The following is a 16,443-nucleotide window of genomic DNA, read 5'->3' on the forward strand; positions in this document are numbered from 1 at the left end:
TGTATATGTTATTTCCCCCAAAGGAATATAAGCTCCTTGAGGACAGCTGTTTCATTCTCATATCTGTAACCTCAATGTCTAGGTCCAGTACCTGGAATACAATGGGTAATTAGTAAATACTTGTTTGATTAATTGATCAATTGATTAATTTTTTCTTTTTCTTTCTTTCTTTCTTTTTTTTTTTTTGCGAGGCAATTGGGGTTAAGTAACTTGCCCAGAGCCACACAGCTAGTAAGTGTTGTGTCTGAGGCTGGATTTGAACTCAGGTCCCCCTCCACTGTGCCACCTAGCTGCCCCCAATTGATTAATTTTTAAGATATCTGAAAGAAAGGAAGTCAACAAGTTACTGGGGGAAAAAAACCCCAGATTGTATTTTTATCTGAAAAAGGCAATCAATAAGTTATAAGGAACAAGCAACTCATTTCTTTCTCACTTCTATAAAATCTTTATGAGAATAATTTCCACAGGTTATTGAGGATATTCTTAATGGAAATGTAAGAGTGGAAAAAGTAGATTTCCCAAAACGATTTTTTAAAAATTAAAAAACATAAATTTTTGGGATGACCTGTGGTTGCATTGGCATAGGGAATTCTCAGTGAGGAAACTTCTTCTGCCTATGCAGACTGGCAACTCACTTCACAATTCACAGCCTTAAAAAGTTAGCTGGGTCAGAGTCACTAAATGGAGCAGATGCTTTGATTCAGTGATAACACTAACAGACACATACCTCTAAAAGAAATGAAAATGACCCGTCTGCACAAACACATTTAAAGTAGCTCCTTTAATAATAGAAAAATAAAATGGAAAAAGAGGGAATACCCATCTATTGGGGAATGGCTAAACAAAGTATGGTAAATTAATGTCATGTGCCATAATAAACAACAAAGAAATGAGAAGACCTCTATGAACTGATAAAGTGAAGTAAACAAAAACATACTGCTTTATATAGTGAAATATTATAAAGAAAAACAACTCTGAAAGACTTCAGAAGTCAAATTAATGTGATGACAAGTTTTGATTCCAAAGGACTAAAGACAAAGCATGCTACTCATTCTCCTGTATTTTATGAATATCAATCTGGCAGTTATACATAGAATGGAATGACTCCAAACAACAAGCAAGCTTCTTGTCGTCCCAGTTCACCAACATCTTAATTCCTATATTGACACCTTCACTTCTATTTCAGCTATACACAAGGATGGCCATATCCTCGACTATCCCTGACATTCGTATCTGTTTTGTCTCTATAACTGAGCACTCTAAAGTTCATCTCTCTAACCACAAACTACTCTCCTCACTGCCTCACTCTTCCTAAACCTATTCTGCATTCTCACTGTCTAACTGGTGTAGAGTATTAAGGGAAAAAATATGTCTAAATTTTTTCCAGCCAAAATGTAAATTTCTAGAAAGTCAAGAAGCAGACTTTCTAAATTGGCAACCAACAAAGTTTTTGTGACCAAGTATGTGTTTGGCAGGAAAAGCCATACATTAAGTTAACAGGAACAATGATTCAGTTATTAGAATGTATCCTATAGGTTCTGCTACCCATTATAAATATAGCCTCAAATAAGTCAAAGCGAGTAAAAGAATTAGAGCTGTCCTAGGAGAACAACAAAGGATCATTGGGGTACTGGTGCCGGGCTAACATAACAGACAGGATAACTGGGCACGGTCACTATTATGGTACATGAACATGAAGCTATTGATTCTGGAAAGGAAGGCAGAAGGTAAAAGAGGTATAATAAGAGGCACAGTGCATGATCTAATAATCAGCTCTGGAATATTCTAGAATTAGATGGATTTTAAGTCTCTACTTTTTGCCCATTCACATTTTATGTATCTTTACATTTGATCTCATCAAACAAGCACTGATGCTTCATTTTTGTTACTTTCATCGGCTTAAGGATTTTTCTGCAAATGATGTAAAAACATGCTTGACCAAACAAAAGCAGCAGCAGCTTAGTCAGAATATGCCCTATCCAAGCACAAGTGTATTCTATGTTTATGCAGCTAAATGTAGACCTACATGTCAAATAATGCTCAGTTCACTTCATGATAAAATCTCATAATTTAGTGAATTTAAACATCAAACTCAAAATTCAAATAAACTAATGAAAAAGCAAGCGCCATTTTTAAAAATAAAAAAAATTCCAAACAAGTTTGAATATTTATATTTATGTTTCAACTTGCCTTCAAGTTCAAGTAAAATTGTAAGCACAACTCAGCTAAAAAATACATTTTTTTTTTCAGGGAAAATGACCTAAATGTACATAACTATTTATAGCGGCTTTTTGTGGTGGCAAAGAAATGAAAATTGAGGGGATGCTCATCAACTGGGAAATGGTTGAAAAAGTTGTGGGACATGAATGTAATAGAATACTACTGTGCTATAAGAAATGATGAACAGATGGACTTCAGAAAAGCCTGGAAAGATTTACATGAATTGATGCTGAGTGAAGTGAGCAGAACGAGGAGAATATCGTACACAGTAACAGTAACATCGTGCGATGATTAATTATGATTGACTTAGCTCTTCTCAGCAATACAATGATCGAAGACAATTTCAAAAGACTCATGATAGAAAATGCTATCCACATCCAGAGAAAGAACTGATGAAGTCTGAATGCAGATCAAAGCATGTTATTTTCACTTTTTATTTGTTTTTTTGTCTTTTGTGGCTTTTCCCTTTTGTTCTGTATCTTCTTTCATAACATGACTAATGTGGAAAGATGTTTCCATGTTTGCACATGTATAACCTATATCAGATTGCTTGCCATCTTGGGAAGGGAGAAAAATTTGGAACTCAAAATCTTATAAGAACGAATGCTGAAAACTACATTTACATGTAATTAGAAAAAAATACTATTTACAAAAAAAATACTTTTTCATTAATTTTAATACTATGATATTTAATACTGTACTAGAAATGTTAGCTACAGCAATAAGAGAAGAAAAAGAAATTAAGGGAATTAGAATACACAATGAGGAAACAAAATTATCACTCTTTGCAGATGATATGATGGTATACTTAGAAAATCCTAGAGAATAAACTAAAAAAACTACTTGAAAGTATTAACAACTTTAGCAAAGTTGAAGGATACAAAATAAACCCACATCATATATTACCAACAAAGTCCAGCAGCAAGAGATAGAAAGATAAATAGATAGACAATCTAAAACACTTAAATCTACCTGCCAAGACAAACCCAGGAACTATAAGAACACAACTATAAAACACTTTTCACACAAATGAAGTCAAATCTAAAAAGCTGGAAAAATATTAATTGCTCATGAGTAGGCTAAGCCAATATAATAAAAATGACAATTCTACCTAAATTAATCTATTTATTCAGTGCCATACCAATCAAACTATTTTTTTTTCTTTTTCTTTCTTTCTTTCTTTCTTTTTTTATGGCGAGGCAATGGGGTGAAGTGACATGCCCAGGGTCACACAGCTAGTAAGTGTCAAGTATCTGAGGCCAGATTTGAACTCAGGTCTTCTTGAATTCAGGGCCAGTGCTCTATGCATTGCACCATCTAGCTGCCCTTCCAATCAAACTATTAAAAACTATTTTATAGAGCTAGAAAAAATAATAACAAAATTCATCTGGAAGAACAAAAGATCAAAGAAATTAAATCAATGAAATCAATCAATGAAAAAAAATGTGACAGAAGGTGGTCTAGCCACACCAGATTTCAAGCTGTATTATAAAGTGGTAATTATCAAAACAATCTGGTATCGGCTAAGAAACAGAGTGGTGGATTAGTGAAATAGATTAGATACAAATTACATTACAGTAAATGACCACAGTAATCTAATATATGATAAACCCAAAGATCCAAGCTTTTGGAACAAAAACTCATTATTTGACAAAAACTGCTGGGAAAACTAAAAACAGTATGGCAGAAACTAGATAGAGACCAACACCTCACACCGTATACCAAGACAAGGTCAAAATGGATACATGATTTACACATAAAGGATGAGCATAGAATAGTGTATATCTATCTGTCAGATTTATGGATAAGGGAAGAATTTAGGACCAAAGGAGATATAGAGAACATTACAAAATGTAAAATAGCTAATTTTGATTACATAAAATTAAAAGTTTTTGCACAGACAAAACCAATGCAACCAAAATTATAAGGAAAGCAGTAAATAGGGAAAACTTTATGCAACAAGTATCTCTGATAAAGGCCTCATTTCTTAAATATGTAGACATTGAGTTAAATTTATAAAAATACAAGTCATTCTCCAATTAATAAATGGTGAAAGGATATGAATAGGCAGTTTTCTGACAAAGAAATCAAAGCTATCTACAGTCACATGAAAAAATGCTGTAAATCACTATTGATCACGGAAATGCAAATTAAAACAACTCTGAGATACCACCTCACACCTATCAGAGTGGCTAAAGACAAAAAAAGGAAAATGATAGATGTTGGAAGGGATGTGGGAAAACTGGGATACTAATGCACAGCTGGTAGAGTTGTGAACTGATGCAACCATTCTGGAGAGCAATTTGGAACTATGCCCCAAGGGCTATAAAACTGTGCATACCCTTTGATCTGGCAATACTACTGCTAGGTCTATATCCCAAAGACATCCAAAAAAAGGAAAAGGACCCATTTGCACAAAAATATTTATAGCAGCTCTTTTTGTGGTGGCTGAGAATCAGAAATTGAAGGAATGTCCATCAACTGCGGAATGGCTAAACAAGCTGTGGCATATGATTGTAATGGAGTATTATTGTCCTATGAGAAATGACAAGCAGGATGATTTCAGAAAAACCTGGAAAGTCTTACATGAACTGATGCATAATGAAATGAACAGAACCAGGAGAATGTTGTACACAGTAACAGCAACATTATTTGATGAAGAACTGTGAATGATTTAGCTATTCTCTGCAATACCATGATCTAAGACAATCCCAAAGGACTAATGATGAAGCATAATATCTGCCTCCAGAGAAAGAACTGATATTGATTAATTACAGACTGAAGCATGCTAATTTTATTTTTTTTCTTTTAAGTCTTTTGTACAAAGTAACTAATATGGAAATGTTTTACATAATTGCACATGTATGACCTATATCTGATTGCTTACCGTTTCAGGGAGGGAGAGAGGAATTGAATTTGGTACTCAAAACTTTAAATAAAAATGTTTTAAAAATTGAAGAAAAAAATAAAGATAAGAACATTTCCAAGAAAAAAAAAATAATAGCATGAGATATAGTTTTATAAATTAACAGTGAAATGATATAATTCAAGTATAGGAAATAATTAATTTATAAAACCATAAAAATGTGATATTACCACCAGGTTTTATTTATATTGAAATCCTTTAGATTATTATCAACACTGAATATAAAACTTTAAGATCTGCGTTCTGTTCTGGGTTCCTTACAGCCTTGTGTCCTTGAACAAGTCATTCTTCTACATAAGTCTTCATCTATAAAATGTTGCTAATTGCCATTTGCTCTTCTTTCCTTGTGGGGATTTTATGAAGATGATGATTATTATGAGATAATGTATGTAAAAAAAGCTTTGCAAATTATATAAGATGACACAAATGTAAGGATATCATCATAATTATTGGAAATAAGTTAAAAATTTAAATATCCCATCTGAACAAAACTTTTAAAATAACATTAACATTTTGAATTTTAGGGGGTTATTTTTTTTAATTTGGAAGGTGACACACTTTAAATTATTCAAAAGAATACTAAAAATGTTTAAAATAGTTTTATAATATAATTTCCCACAAATATTGGTTTTGTCCTCACATACAAAATGTTTTTTACTGCAGCCTTAATTTTACCCTAAAGATTCTCTGAGAATCATCTAAATGTATAAAAGATTATGTGTAAAGCTAGCAGAAAAACAATAACTGTAAAAAAATAAAGACAGAATCCTACAGAGACTTTAACAGTACAGTCAACACGCTTCATAAAACTCTGGAAAGTATAGTCATTTATGCAACTAGTTTCCCTTCTATTCAATGAATTTTACCCCATACGAAGCTTTTAAAATCACATTGAGAAATATAAATAGTTTGGTTTACCTTTATGGACGATGCAGCATAAAGCATATCTTCAAGGGTAAAATGGCAGCACTGGTTCAAATACTCCTGGCAAAATTCTTGGATCAGCTGTAGATTATATAGGCTATCAGCCAATGACATAGTCTCTTTCAAACAAATATCTTGGAAAAGGAAAAGAAAGAAATGCTAGTGCTGATCTGATAAAAAAAGTTCTAAAATGATAACTAATAACCCTTAATAACTCATGGAGTTCTCATCATGGCACAGAGGTGATCCTAGGATCTCAAAGGCTGTGAAAGAAAAGTTCAAGATCTGGCAGGCTCTACAGTGATGAAAAGGCTTTGGGGCATGGTCCAGCAAAGGATTATTATGTGTGGTTTCCAGGGGGTAGCCTGGTTTAGTAAGGACAGTATCATCACAAGTAGGTTGGTTACTCAGTGATGAACTCTTTGGTCATGACAACATATAAAACAAAACAAAAAAAAAAAATTCAAAATAATCTTGCATATTAGGGCCCCTTCCCATTTTGCAGCGATGGCAACAGAGTGATAGAAAAGGGATCAGAAAGTACAAAGAATCATACATCTTTTAGATTATCTATAAACATCAACTTAGCTGCTTGTGTTTTCGATATGAGGTTATTGTTTAGTGAATGAACAGATGTATTACTAGAACAACTAGAATACCAGAATAACTGACGTGTATTAATCTTGATATTCTAGTTACAAGTGGAGCTGGAAGACTAAAGGAAGCTAAAGCTAAAAGAAAGGGTGAATTCACGCATTCTTGGAGAGACAAATAAAGAAGACTTTTATCATGTCAAAAGACAACAAGATACATCTTCCAGGACACTGCTGTCTTGCACTGTGGTGGCTTATAAGCATTTGCAAAAAAGACAACCATGAAGATCAACCATCTGACCCATAAACAAACATTATTAATAGTCAGACACTGAACTTTGGGGATATAAAGAAAAAAATGAAACAGTTGCAGCATTCAAAGAGCATTATATCAAGAGAAACAATATGTATATGTATAAGAACATAGAAAACAAAAGGTAATTTTGAGGAGAAGGCAGTAGCATAACAAGGATAGGAATAAAGAAAGGCTTAATAGAGGGGAGCGCATCAGGGCTAAGCACTGAAGGAAATCAGGGCTTCTAGAATGAAGAGGTGACAAGGGAATGCATTACAGTCATGGGGGAGAGCTTGTACAAAGACAAAGATATGGGAGATGGAGTGTTTGTCACTGACAACAGGCAAGCTAGCTTGGCTAGCTCTAGAGTGAATGAAGAAAAATAATGTATTATAAGGCTGGAAAGGTAGACTGGATCTAAGTTATGAAGGGCTTTAAATGATAAACAGAAAAGTTTCTCTGTGACTCTAGAGGTAACAGGAAGACAATGAAAGTTACTAAGGAGGGGAGTAACATGGACAGATTTGTGCTTTAGGAAAACCACTTTGGCAGCTGTGTGGGGGATGAACTGGGGAGGGAGAGATTTGAGGTAGGGAGACCACTTAGGAGGCTACTGCAATAGTCCAAACGCTTTTCTTCATTAGTAACATTGGAGCTCACATTTATACTAACATCATGCTTCCATGAGAAATGGTACTAAAGAAAACAAAAACATGTCTAAATATATTGCTTTTCAATTGTCTTAGGGGTAGATTTAAATATAAGTATCTATTAAAAATGGGAACATTCATTACTTATAAAGTACATTCATATTTGTCAGAATCTTTATACAGAATTATTTGGCATAGAAACTTACCCTCTAGTCTGACGATATCAGGACAGTAGAAATGGATCAGGGCAGCTAAAGCACAACCATCTGTACCGTCCTTCAAGAGATTGTCTACTAATGGAATGCAAGGAAGCTGCTTAAGCAGTGTTGGCTCTTTCCTATAACGAGCCTATCATGCAAAAGGAAAAAATTAAAACAACACATACACTTAGTGACATACGAAAAAACAAACATAATACTATTGGATAACTAATACTTCATTAGCAAAATACACATCTAGAATAATTAAAGCTAATATTCATTTGGTTACATAATCATTATCAGATTAATACTATCCATATCTTTTTGTTTTATAATTAACATTCTATTTTATCAAATTAAATATGTAAAACAGCACCAAAATCCAGAGAATAATTATTTAAATATTGGTATATGATCCTGCAATTTATATTAATTTACCATTCAGTTGAGACCCTAAGAAAGTTCACATACAGTGTGTCCCCAAAGTCTTAGTTATCTAGTAACATTTAAAAGGTGCGTTATTAATTACTAAAATTGGGCAGCTCATCAAGGGCAGCTAGGTGGCACAGTGGATAGAGCTCCAGGCCTACAGTCTGGAACTCAGGAAGATCGGAGAATAAATCCAGTGTTAGACACTTACTAGATGTGTGACCTTGGGAAAGACACTTAACCCCGTTTGCCTTGATTTCTTTATCTATAAAATGAGCTGGAGAAGGAAATAGTAAACCACTCCAGTAACTTTGCTAAGAAAACCCCAAATGGGGTCACAAAGAGTCAGACACAACTAAAACAAATGAACAACAATAAGACTTTTGGGACATACTGCATAATTTAATTTTAATACTGTTCAATAACTACTGAAAAGTTTGCACCTTGATAATGCAAAAACACCAACAAAGTTATGGACAACAATATGTATACAGTCTATCAGTACAGATAATAATGAATTTTCTTTCCCTTTGTAACAACGTTGTTAGTTCTGTATAAGAAAGGCACTAGAAATAGAGTGACAAGATTTTCTTAGAGGAAAAACAAAGGTATGGACTACTATTTCCAAATTATTATTTAACAACAGGAAAAATTCCTGGAAAAAAAAATACTACAGTATCATAGATTGAGGAAGAGACATTGGATTAGAGGGGCATCTAGTCCAATGAATTTTACAAATAAAGAAAATGAGACCCAGAAAAGTTAAATGATTTACCCAAGGTTTCACAAGTAGTAAATTACAGATAGGATTCAAAACTAGGCCCTCTGATTCAAAATCCAGTAGTCGAACTATGTCACACTGCCTCCAACCAAAACGGAATTCTGTCCCTGAAGTAGTTGAGATAAAAGGCAACTCAATTTTAAAATGGAAAAATGAGGTAGATTTCTTTATATAGAGGATCACTTAGTTGTAGAGAAAATCAATGGCTATTTTCTTATTCCCATAACCACTTGAAAAAAAAATGAAAGTAATATTCTCTAAAGACTTCATGGTATAGCCAGGTTCAAGTGTGTAAAAGGGGCAGACATTTTTTTAAACTTATTTTTAAAAGAGTGAGATTAACTTCTCAAAACAGAGAAATAATAATTCTGAGTATATAGTTATAAGGCATAACTGATAGGCCTGAATAGTGAAATACATAGATTCATAGAAATTTGGCAACAAGACATTTAGAAAAACAGTTGAAGCCTCTTATTTTTACAGGTAAGAATATTTACATACATTTTTATTTTTATCTGCCCTAATTCCACTGCAATATCAACACCTTTCAAGTATACAGAATACTCAAAAGCTGGAAATGCCTATATTTATATTTAATTAGTTTTTTTTCTATTGGAACCAAATTTTCCATTTCTACCTAAGTTGGTAATTCAGAGTTTAACTTTATAATTAATGAGATAATGAAAATAATTGGAAATGAAAATAAGACTGGAGAAAATAAAATTTCACCGACAGGGAGCATATTGGTCTTTTGTTAGTTTTGATTTGTTTAGCAATGGCTCAGAAAAACATCTAATAAAAAGTGGAATATTTTATTATTGACATTTCTCTAACAATTAAATGAGGTATTTTGAAAGCACTTACACAGGAATATGCACAAATTATGCAACCTTCTCATTTTTCAAATTACTCTTCCCTAATACCCACAGAAAATGAAACTTAAAGCAAGAGACAAACAAAAGTACTATAAATACCAATACCAATATTAATAGAATACTAAGGAGTACTATTTCAGCTCCATTAGGGTTTAAAACACCTTTATAAAAACCTAATCATTTGTAATATTACTTCAATAGGAAAATGCATTCCACTACTCCATGAGATTACAATAGTTTGGAAATACAAATCTTCTCTGGCTAGTAAATGTGTAGAAAGAATGAAACACAATATATCATACTTTTCTCTCTCCGGGGGTATGAAGGCCCCGTGCAGGGGCCTTTCAAATGTACAAGATATCCATTAGTCTTAACACCCATATTCATAAAATAATGTTTGCTTAAATGTTTTTTTCATTGCTACCCATCTCTACTTTTTCCTTGGAAAATTCTCTTCTTCCTATTTTTATAAGTGCTATTTTTTATAACACTTTCTGAAGCTTGAGTAATTCTAGTCCCAGACCCCACTGTACAAGGAAAATACAATCTTCAACTATTACCTCTGTAGCAAGAAATTTTGCCTGACCCTGAAAAGGGACTCATTTCTGAAAAGGAACTGCACAGTACCATTTAGTAAATCCAATTCATCACTTTTCAAATGAGACAAGGAAAACTACCTAATGGAGCGCTCATAAGTAGAATAGGCTCCAGCTAACAGGTTCAGTTTACAAAACAGAATGGGGGCCAGTCCTAGGTTTGCCATGATTGAGTTCAGAGGATTCCTGTGGGTTTTGACCTGATTCAGGTCTGTTTCCGGGAAATCTAGGGAGACAGAGACCCAAGACCAAATATTACCCAGAGCTGTCCCAAGCAGAGCCAAGGCTACTTTGATCTAGATCCATATCAATCATTCAAAAAGCATTTATTAAGTCTTTACTATGTGCCAAAGACTGACCTAAGTCCCAGAGATACAAAGACAAAAATGAACGTGAAAAGTGCCTGCAAGGAACTCTATACTAGTATCTACCTAATATTGGAGAAAATTATAAAAAATGGTAAAAGAAAGTGTCTTTGAGAGTTACAAGAACAGCAAATCATTCTCTAGAGTGAAGGACATTTTGCTAATCTCTATCCATTGTATTATTTCCTGTTAAGTGACAGTTCTATATAGTTGACATATAAACAGTTTTCTACTGTTTGGAACAACAACTGTATGTAGTATACTACTGGAGAATCAACACACTGAGTGGTATATATTTATCCGTTTTCTTAAATATCAGCCATTTAACAAGGACAAAATAATTCTAGTTCTTGAGTTACTTATATACCTCCCCAAAAGTTCACTTGTGATTATAAGCCAGATTTTGGACTATCTAGCCATTTCACATTTAAAGAGTAAACATATTTTCAATCTCATTCCACCTAAAAATAATTTCCTGTTTTCTAAACATACCCAAAGGTTTGGTCCTAAAAAGGGGCCCCATAGCTCTTTTCCTAAAATACATAAAAAAATTTCTATTTCTAACATCAAAACTGAACAAAGCATCCTTTACACTAAAATGAGACATATATGGGGTAATCCAAAAGTCTCAGTATAGTTTTAAGTTTTAATAACTTCAGAAATATAAATGCTACAAACTTACAAAAATAGCATCCATGAGTTTATTTTATTAAAGATCTTTAAATTATTTCAAAACTTATTCAGTTTCACAAATTTTAATATTAAATTTAAAATGTTAATTTGAAGAAGCTGGGGCACCCTGTCATGTATTGCACGCGCAATATTTTCTAGATAACAATCTTCTAAGATCCAGACAGGTAGATCAGTAGAGGAGGTTTTCTTGCTTGGTTACTAGAGTCATCTGTTTTGTCTTTTAGGCTTTTTCTTGTACAGTCATGTCAAAACTGTCTTTTTTTTTGTATCAAAACTTCATTCTTCGGATGATCTTAGCACTAGGATTACTAATGCAATACTTTCAGTCACTGAGCAACAGCTGAAAGTTCAAAAATCAACTAGAGCAATGTATGGCACAAGACAGCAATTACATTGAATTTTAATAATATAAATATTACTAAAATTTTAAATAATTAACCTTTCAAGTATTTTTTCAGTACGTTTGTAGCATTTATACTTCTGAAGGTATTAAAGCTCAAAATTGCACTAACACTTCTGGGATATCCTGTATAATATACTTATATTTATTTGATTTCAAAAGGTTAACTTTATAGGTCAAACTAAAATTTAACATTGTGTATATGTCAAACATAACAGTAGTGGATTAAAACACTCAATGAAAAATACAATTCACCTTCTTCCCTAAGAAAATACAAATAAAATTATTTTTATGAAAAAGGTGATTTTTATAATCTAAGACCAGCACTTTATATATTCTGCCCAACTACATGGGTATTATCTGTCAAATTAGAATATGTCTAAACTTTTTTCATTGTGATCTGTATTCACCATCATTATTCAGCTTGTTACAAATAAAAGAGAATCTACAACCAAAATCCTTTTTTATATACACTATGATGGGCTGAGATTATTTCTATTTCAAATTAACTAAGGGATATTTACTTTAAATCTCTAAACCAATCTTTTACATTTTAATTTTCCCCCATTTTACCCTAAAATAACTACATAATTCTAAAGTATTTCTTTAGTCTGGCAGAATTACATGAAATGAATTACAACAGCATGACATGGTACAAAGCCATTCTCAAATGAAGCTAAAATGAAGATCAAAGTGAAGCAGTTGGGCAAACTTACAGGAACCAGTTTCCAAAACCATTTGGAAGGAGACTTCAGAGGAGGCAGCAGAAAAAAAAAGAGAAGGTAAAAAGGCAAAGGGAAAATTTATCAGAATTTATTTTTAAGTAGTGACTTTTCTTCAACTTTCTAAAAACATGAATTGCAAGTACATAGTATCCATAAAATGTGAATAAAGGTTTATTTGAAGAGTAATATAGTTACTTAAAATACAGCATTCACTGTGAAAAAGATTTTTAAACATTCTCCTATTGATCTGGAAACACCAGGATCTCCATTTTATTCTGCTAGTAGGAAATTTCAGTTCTGAGTTTTGGCATCATAATATTCAATTACAAATGAAATCTGAAAAATGGGCAGTTAAACCACACCACCAAATCAAGTGCAGTGCAAAGTAAATTTGAAATTACTACAACCAAAAAGGCAAAACTGAGCACCACTCTAAATGATTTTTTGTAAATAAAATTCAGTAAGGTAAGTTTCTTCTCAAAGGGAAAGTCAGTAATATATCTGTAACAGCGAACAGCAATAAACATAAGAAGTCACGAGTAAGTAGTAATTGAGTAAGATGAAAGCTTCTTTTGCTACTCATAAAATTTGCCCAAAATGACCCAGACAGGCAGATCAGTAGAAGAGGTTCTCTTGCTTGATCACCACACCTGATCTGTCTCCAGGAGGGTCAGGTCAAATTTAATGACCATTAACGGGTTACTTCATAGTCACTCTGAAAACATGCAGTTATATAAAGCAAATAACTGTACTCAGTGAAGAGATCTGAAATGATATTTATACATTCATTCAACAAGTATATCAAGCACCTACTATGTGCCGGGCACTGTGTTAGGTCCTTGAGGTACAGAGAAAAAACAGTTCCCTGTCCTCAAGGATGTTATATTCTACTGGGGGGAAAGGGGTGGGTAGGTGGGGTTAACAACTACTTATTTTTACTAAAAAGGTACTCCCTTAGGGTGATGGTAGGCTATACTAGATCAGACTTTTACTGAAAGTCAAATTCCATACTTCCCAAGGGAGGCCCATGATATTTTTATTTAGTTATGAAATTTTTTCTTTCTAAAAATATGCCTCTTTGTAATTTCCATCAATGTCTTTTAGTTCTACAATCGAGAGACAAGCAGAACAAGTTTAATCCTCATCCACATGACAACCCTTCAAACACAGTTGAAAGAAGGAAGGAAGAGGGAGAGAGGGAAGGAAAAGAAGGACAAAGAGAGGTAGGAAGAGAGGGAAGAAGAAAAGTAAGGAATTAAGGGAGGGAAGGAAGGAGATCAAAACAAAAAACTGGTGATTTTTAAGCCAGAGCTAGAAGGGATTTCAAAATATCATCCAGTTTAATCTCACTGTTAAAGCTAAGACTGAGGGCAAATATCTCGTCTAAGAACATAAGCAACATGTAGCAGAACTGGGACTCAAACCTACAATCCTCTTATTCCAAATCTTTAGAAGGTAAATATACAGTAACAGCTTTAGACAAGTTAAAGTTTACATTAGAACTACATTTAAATAAAATGTTTGCTAAGCAAATCAATGAGGGAAACAGCAATAGGGAAATATTAAATAACTTTGTGTGACCATCAAATATGATATTCCTCCCTCATTCAAATTACAAAGAAACTGTCTAAATAAATAAATCTTTGATTACATTTTTTAGCCAAGACAAAATGTTATACATGGGAAAAGTTACTTGTATATGATATAATAATGAACTACTAATATATTTTCAATAGCTGCTTCAACTAGCTTAAGTCTCAGCAAAATAGAATTAAAATCAATTTTCAATTTTACACCACTGGCTCCATATAGCCTCCAGAATCAAATTAAAAAATGCTGTTTGGCATTCAGAGCCCTTAAAAACTTAGGTCCCTCCTACCTTTCTAATCTGCTCACACATTACTCCCTGACATATAACATACTCTTCAATATAGTGACACTGACTCTTTGGCAGTTCCATGAACAAGATACTCCATTTCTCCACTCTGGGCATTTTTTCTGACTGTCCCCCAAGCCTGGAATGCTCTTCCTCTTCCACATGACTACTGACCACCCTGGCTTCATTAAGTCCCAACTAATAACCCAGTTTCTACAGAAAGCCTTCCCCAACCTCTCCAATTCAGTGCCTTCCCTCTGTTAGTTACTTCCTATTTATCCTGTATATAATTTGCTTTGTACATATTTCTTTGCATATTGTCTCCCCCATTAGATTGTAAGCTCCTTGAAGCCAGAGACTGTCTTTTGCCTTTTTTTGTATTCCTAAAGCTCAGCATAGTACTTGGCATATGGCAGGCACTTAACAAATGTTTATTGATTTATTTAGGTATCCATATTAGCCCCATATGCATAACATAGAAACACTGAGATTACAGCTATTTTCAGAGCCTCCCCTTTCATCATTACCCTCATTCACTATACTGTTTTCTTTAGAATTCCCTCAATGCTATCATATTCTTAGTGTAGCACTCAACTTAAAATTTATCTGGATTCCCTTTTGTACCTCCCTAAATCTAAGTTCACCCATTTCATGCCTCCCTATATCTAATATTACTATTTTTCCACTTAGTTGGATCCCCACCACCCCATATGCCTTCCTTAAAGGGTGCCAACAAAATATCCCCAATAAAGTGGCTTACATAAGAAATGACACCAGGGTCATTTGGAAGGAAGCTATATTCACAAAGTAATACAATATATATCTAAATATTTAATACCACCTAAAAGCTCACAATGTTCAAGCTGGCCAAACCTTTAATTGTACTCACTGGATTTCTAATAGAGAAATGCTATTCTCTTGGCATCAACACCCATTCAGGGCAAAAGACTCTCTCTCTCCCTGTCTCCCCATGCTCAAATGTGAAAGAGGTAACCTATTCAACACTGGAGTGAGTGAGCATTGAAGCAGAGTAGCCCCAGTTTAGAACTAGATGATGCTTCATTCTTTTATAAGGCAGACACCAGGACTACCTTGAGGTAGAGTTCCTACCCTGACCACCAGATAGGACTGGAACCACAGAATTTAAAAGATGTTAAGTTAGAAGGGACCTCAGTAGACATCTAATCCAATCCATAGCTGAATTCCCAAGATGACATAACAGACAAATGCTCATTCAGGCTCTGCTTGAAAACCTACAAAGAGGGGAAACATATCACAACTGGAAGTTTTTCCTGACATCAAGTCCAAATCTGTCAACCTCTCAAATACATAAAGACATCTGATCACTTCTCCCTTCTTCTCACATTTTTTTTTCTCCTCCCTAGGTTAAACAGCCCCAGTTCCTTCAGTTAATCTTGGTGTGGTTTCATCTTAAAGACTCCTTATCATCCTGGTTAGGCCGCTTTGGATATAATCCAGGTTGTCAATATCCTTGCTAAAATGTGAAGCCCAGGAATAAATATAAGAGAACACATACGGTCTGACCACGGCCTTTTTCTCAGTGCTTGTTCTCCTGATGTCTCTGCAGCATTTGACACTGATTAACTTTTTTGGGAGGATTGGGGCTGAGAAGGAATTGGGGTTAAGTGACTTGCCCAGGGTCACAAGCTAATAAGTGTCTGAGGCCAGATTTGAACTTGGGTCTTCCTGATTCCAGGGCTGGTACTCTATTTACACTGTACCACCAGCTGCCCCTGATTAGCTTTTTCTTAAAAGTTTCCCCTGCTTTGACTTCTGTGAGACTATACTCTTCTAGTTCTGACTATTCTTTCTGTCTCCACTGATTATTCTTTTTTTTTTTTTTTTTTTTTTTTTTTTTTTTTTTTTTTTTTTTT

The 16,443-nt window shown here is 33.9% G+C and overlaps 1 protein-coding gene across 2 annotated transcripts in view; it reads right to left on the bottom strand.

Annotated features, from left to right (window-relative positions):
• The window catches only part of CAMSAP2 (calmodulin regulated spectrin associated protein family member 2), a 154,522-nt gene that overhangs the window by 42,474 nt on the left and 95,605 nt on the right, over positions 1-16,443 (bottom strand). For both annotated transcript variants that reach the window (XM_027843406.1, XM_027843405.1), the window contains exons 5-6: positions 7,815-7,956; positions 6,065-6,204 (exon numbers count right to left, since the gene is read on the bottom strand). In XM_027843406.1, coding sequence (XP_027699207.1) covers positions 6,065-6,204; positions 7,815-7,956 — 282 coding nt within the window. The remainder of the gene's footprint in view (positions 1-6,064; positions 6,205-7,814; positions 7,957-16,443) is intronic.

Source organism: Vombatus ursinus, unplaced genomic scaffold (genome assembly GCF_900497805.2).
Source record: "Vombatus ursinus unplaced genomic scaffold, bare-nosed wombat genome assembly UNPS02014909.1, whole genome shotgun sequence".
Lineage (NCBI taxonomy): Eukaryota > Metazoa > Chordata > Mammalia > Diprotodontia > Vombatidae > Vombatus > Vombatus ursinus.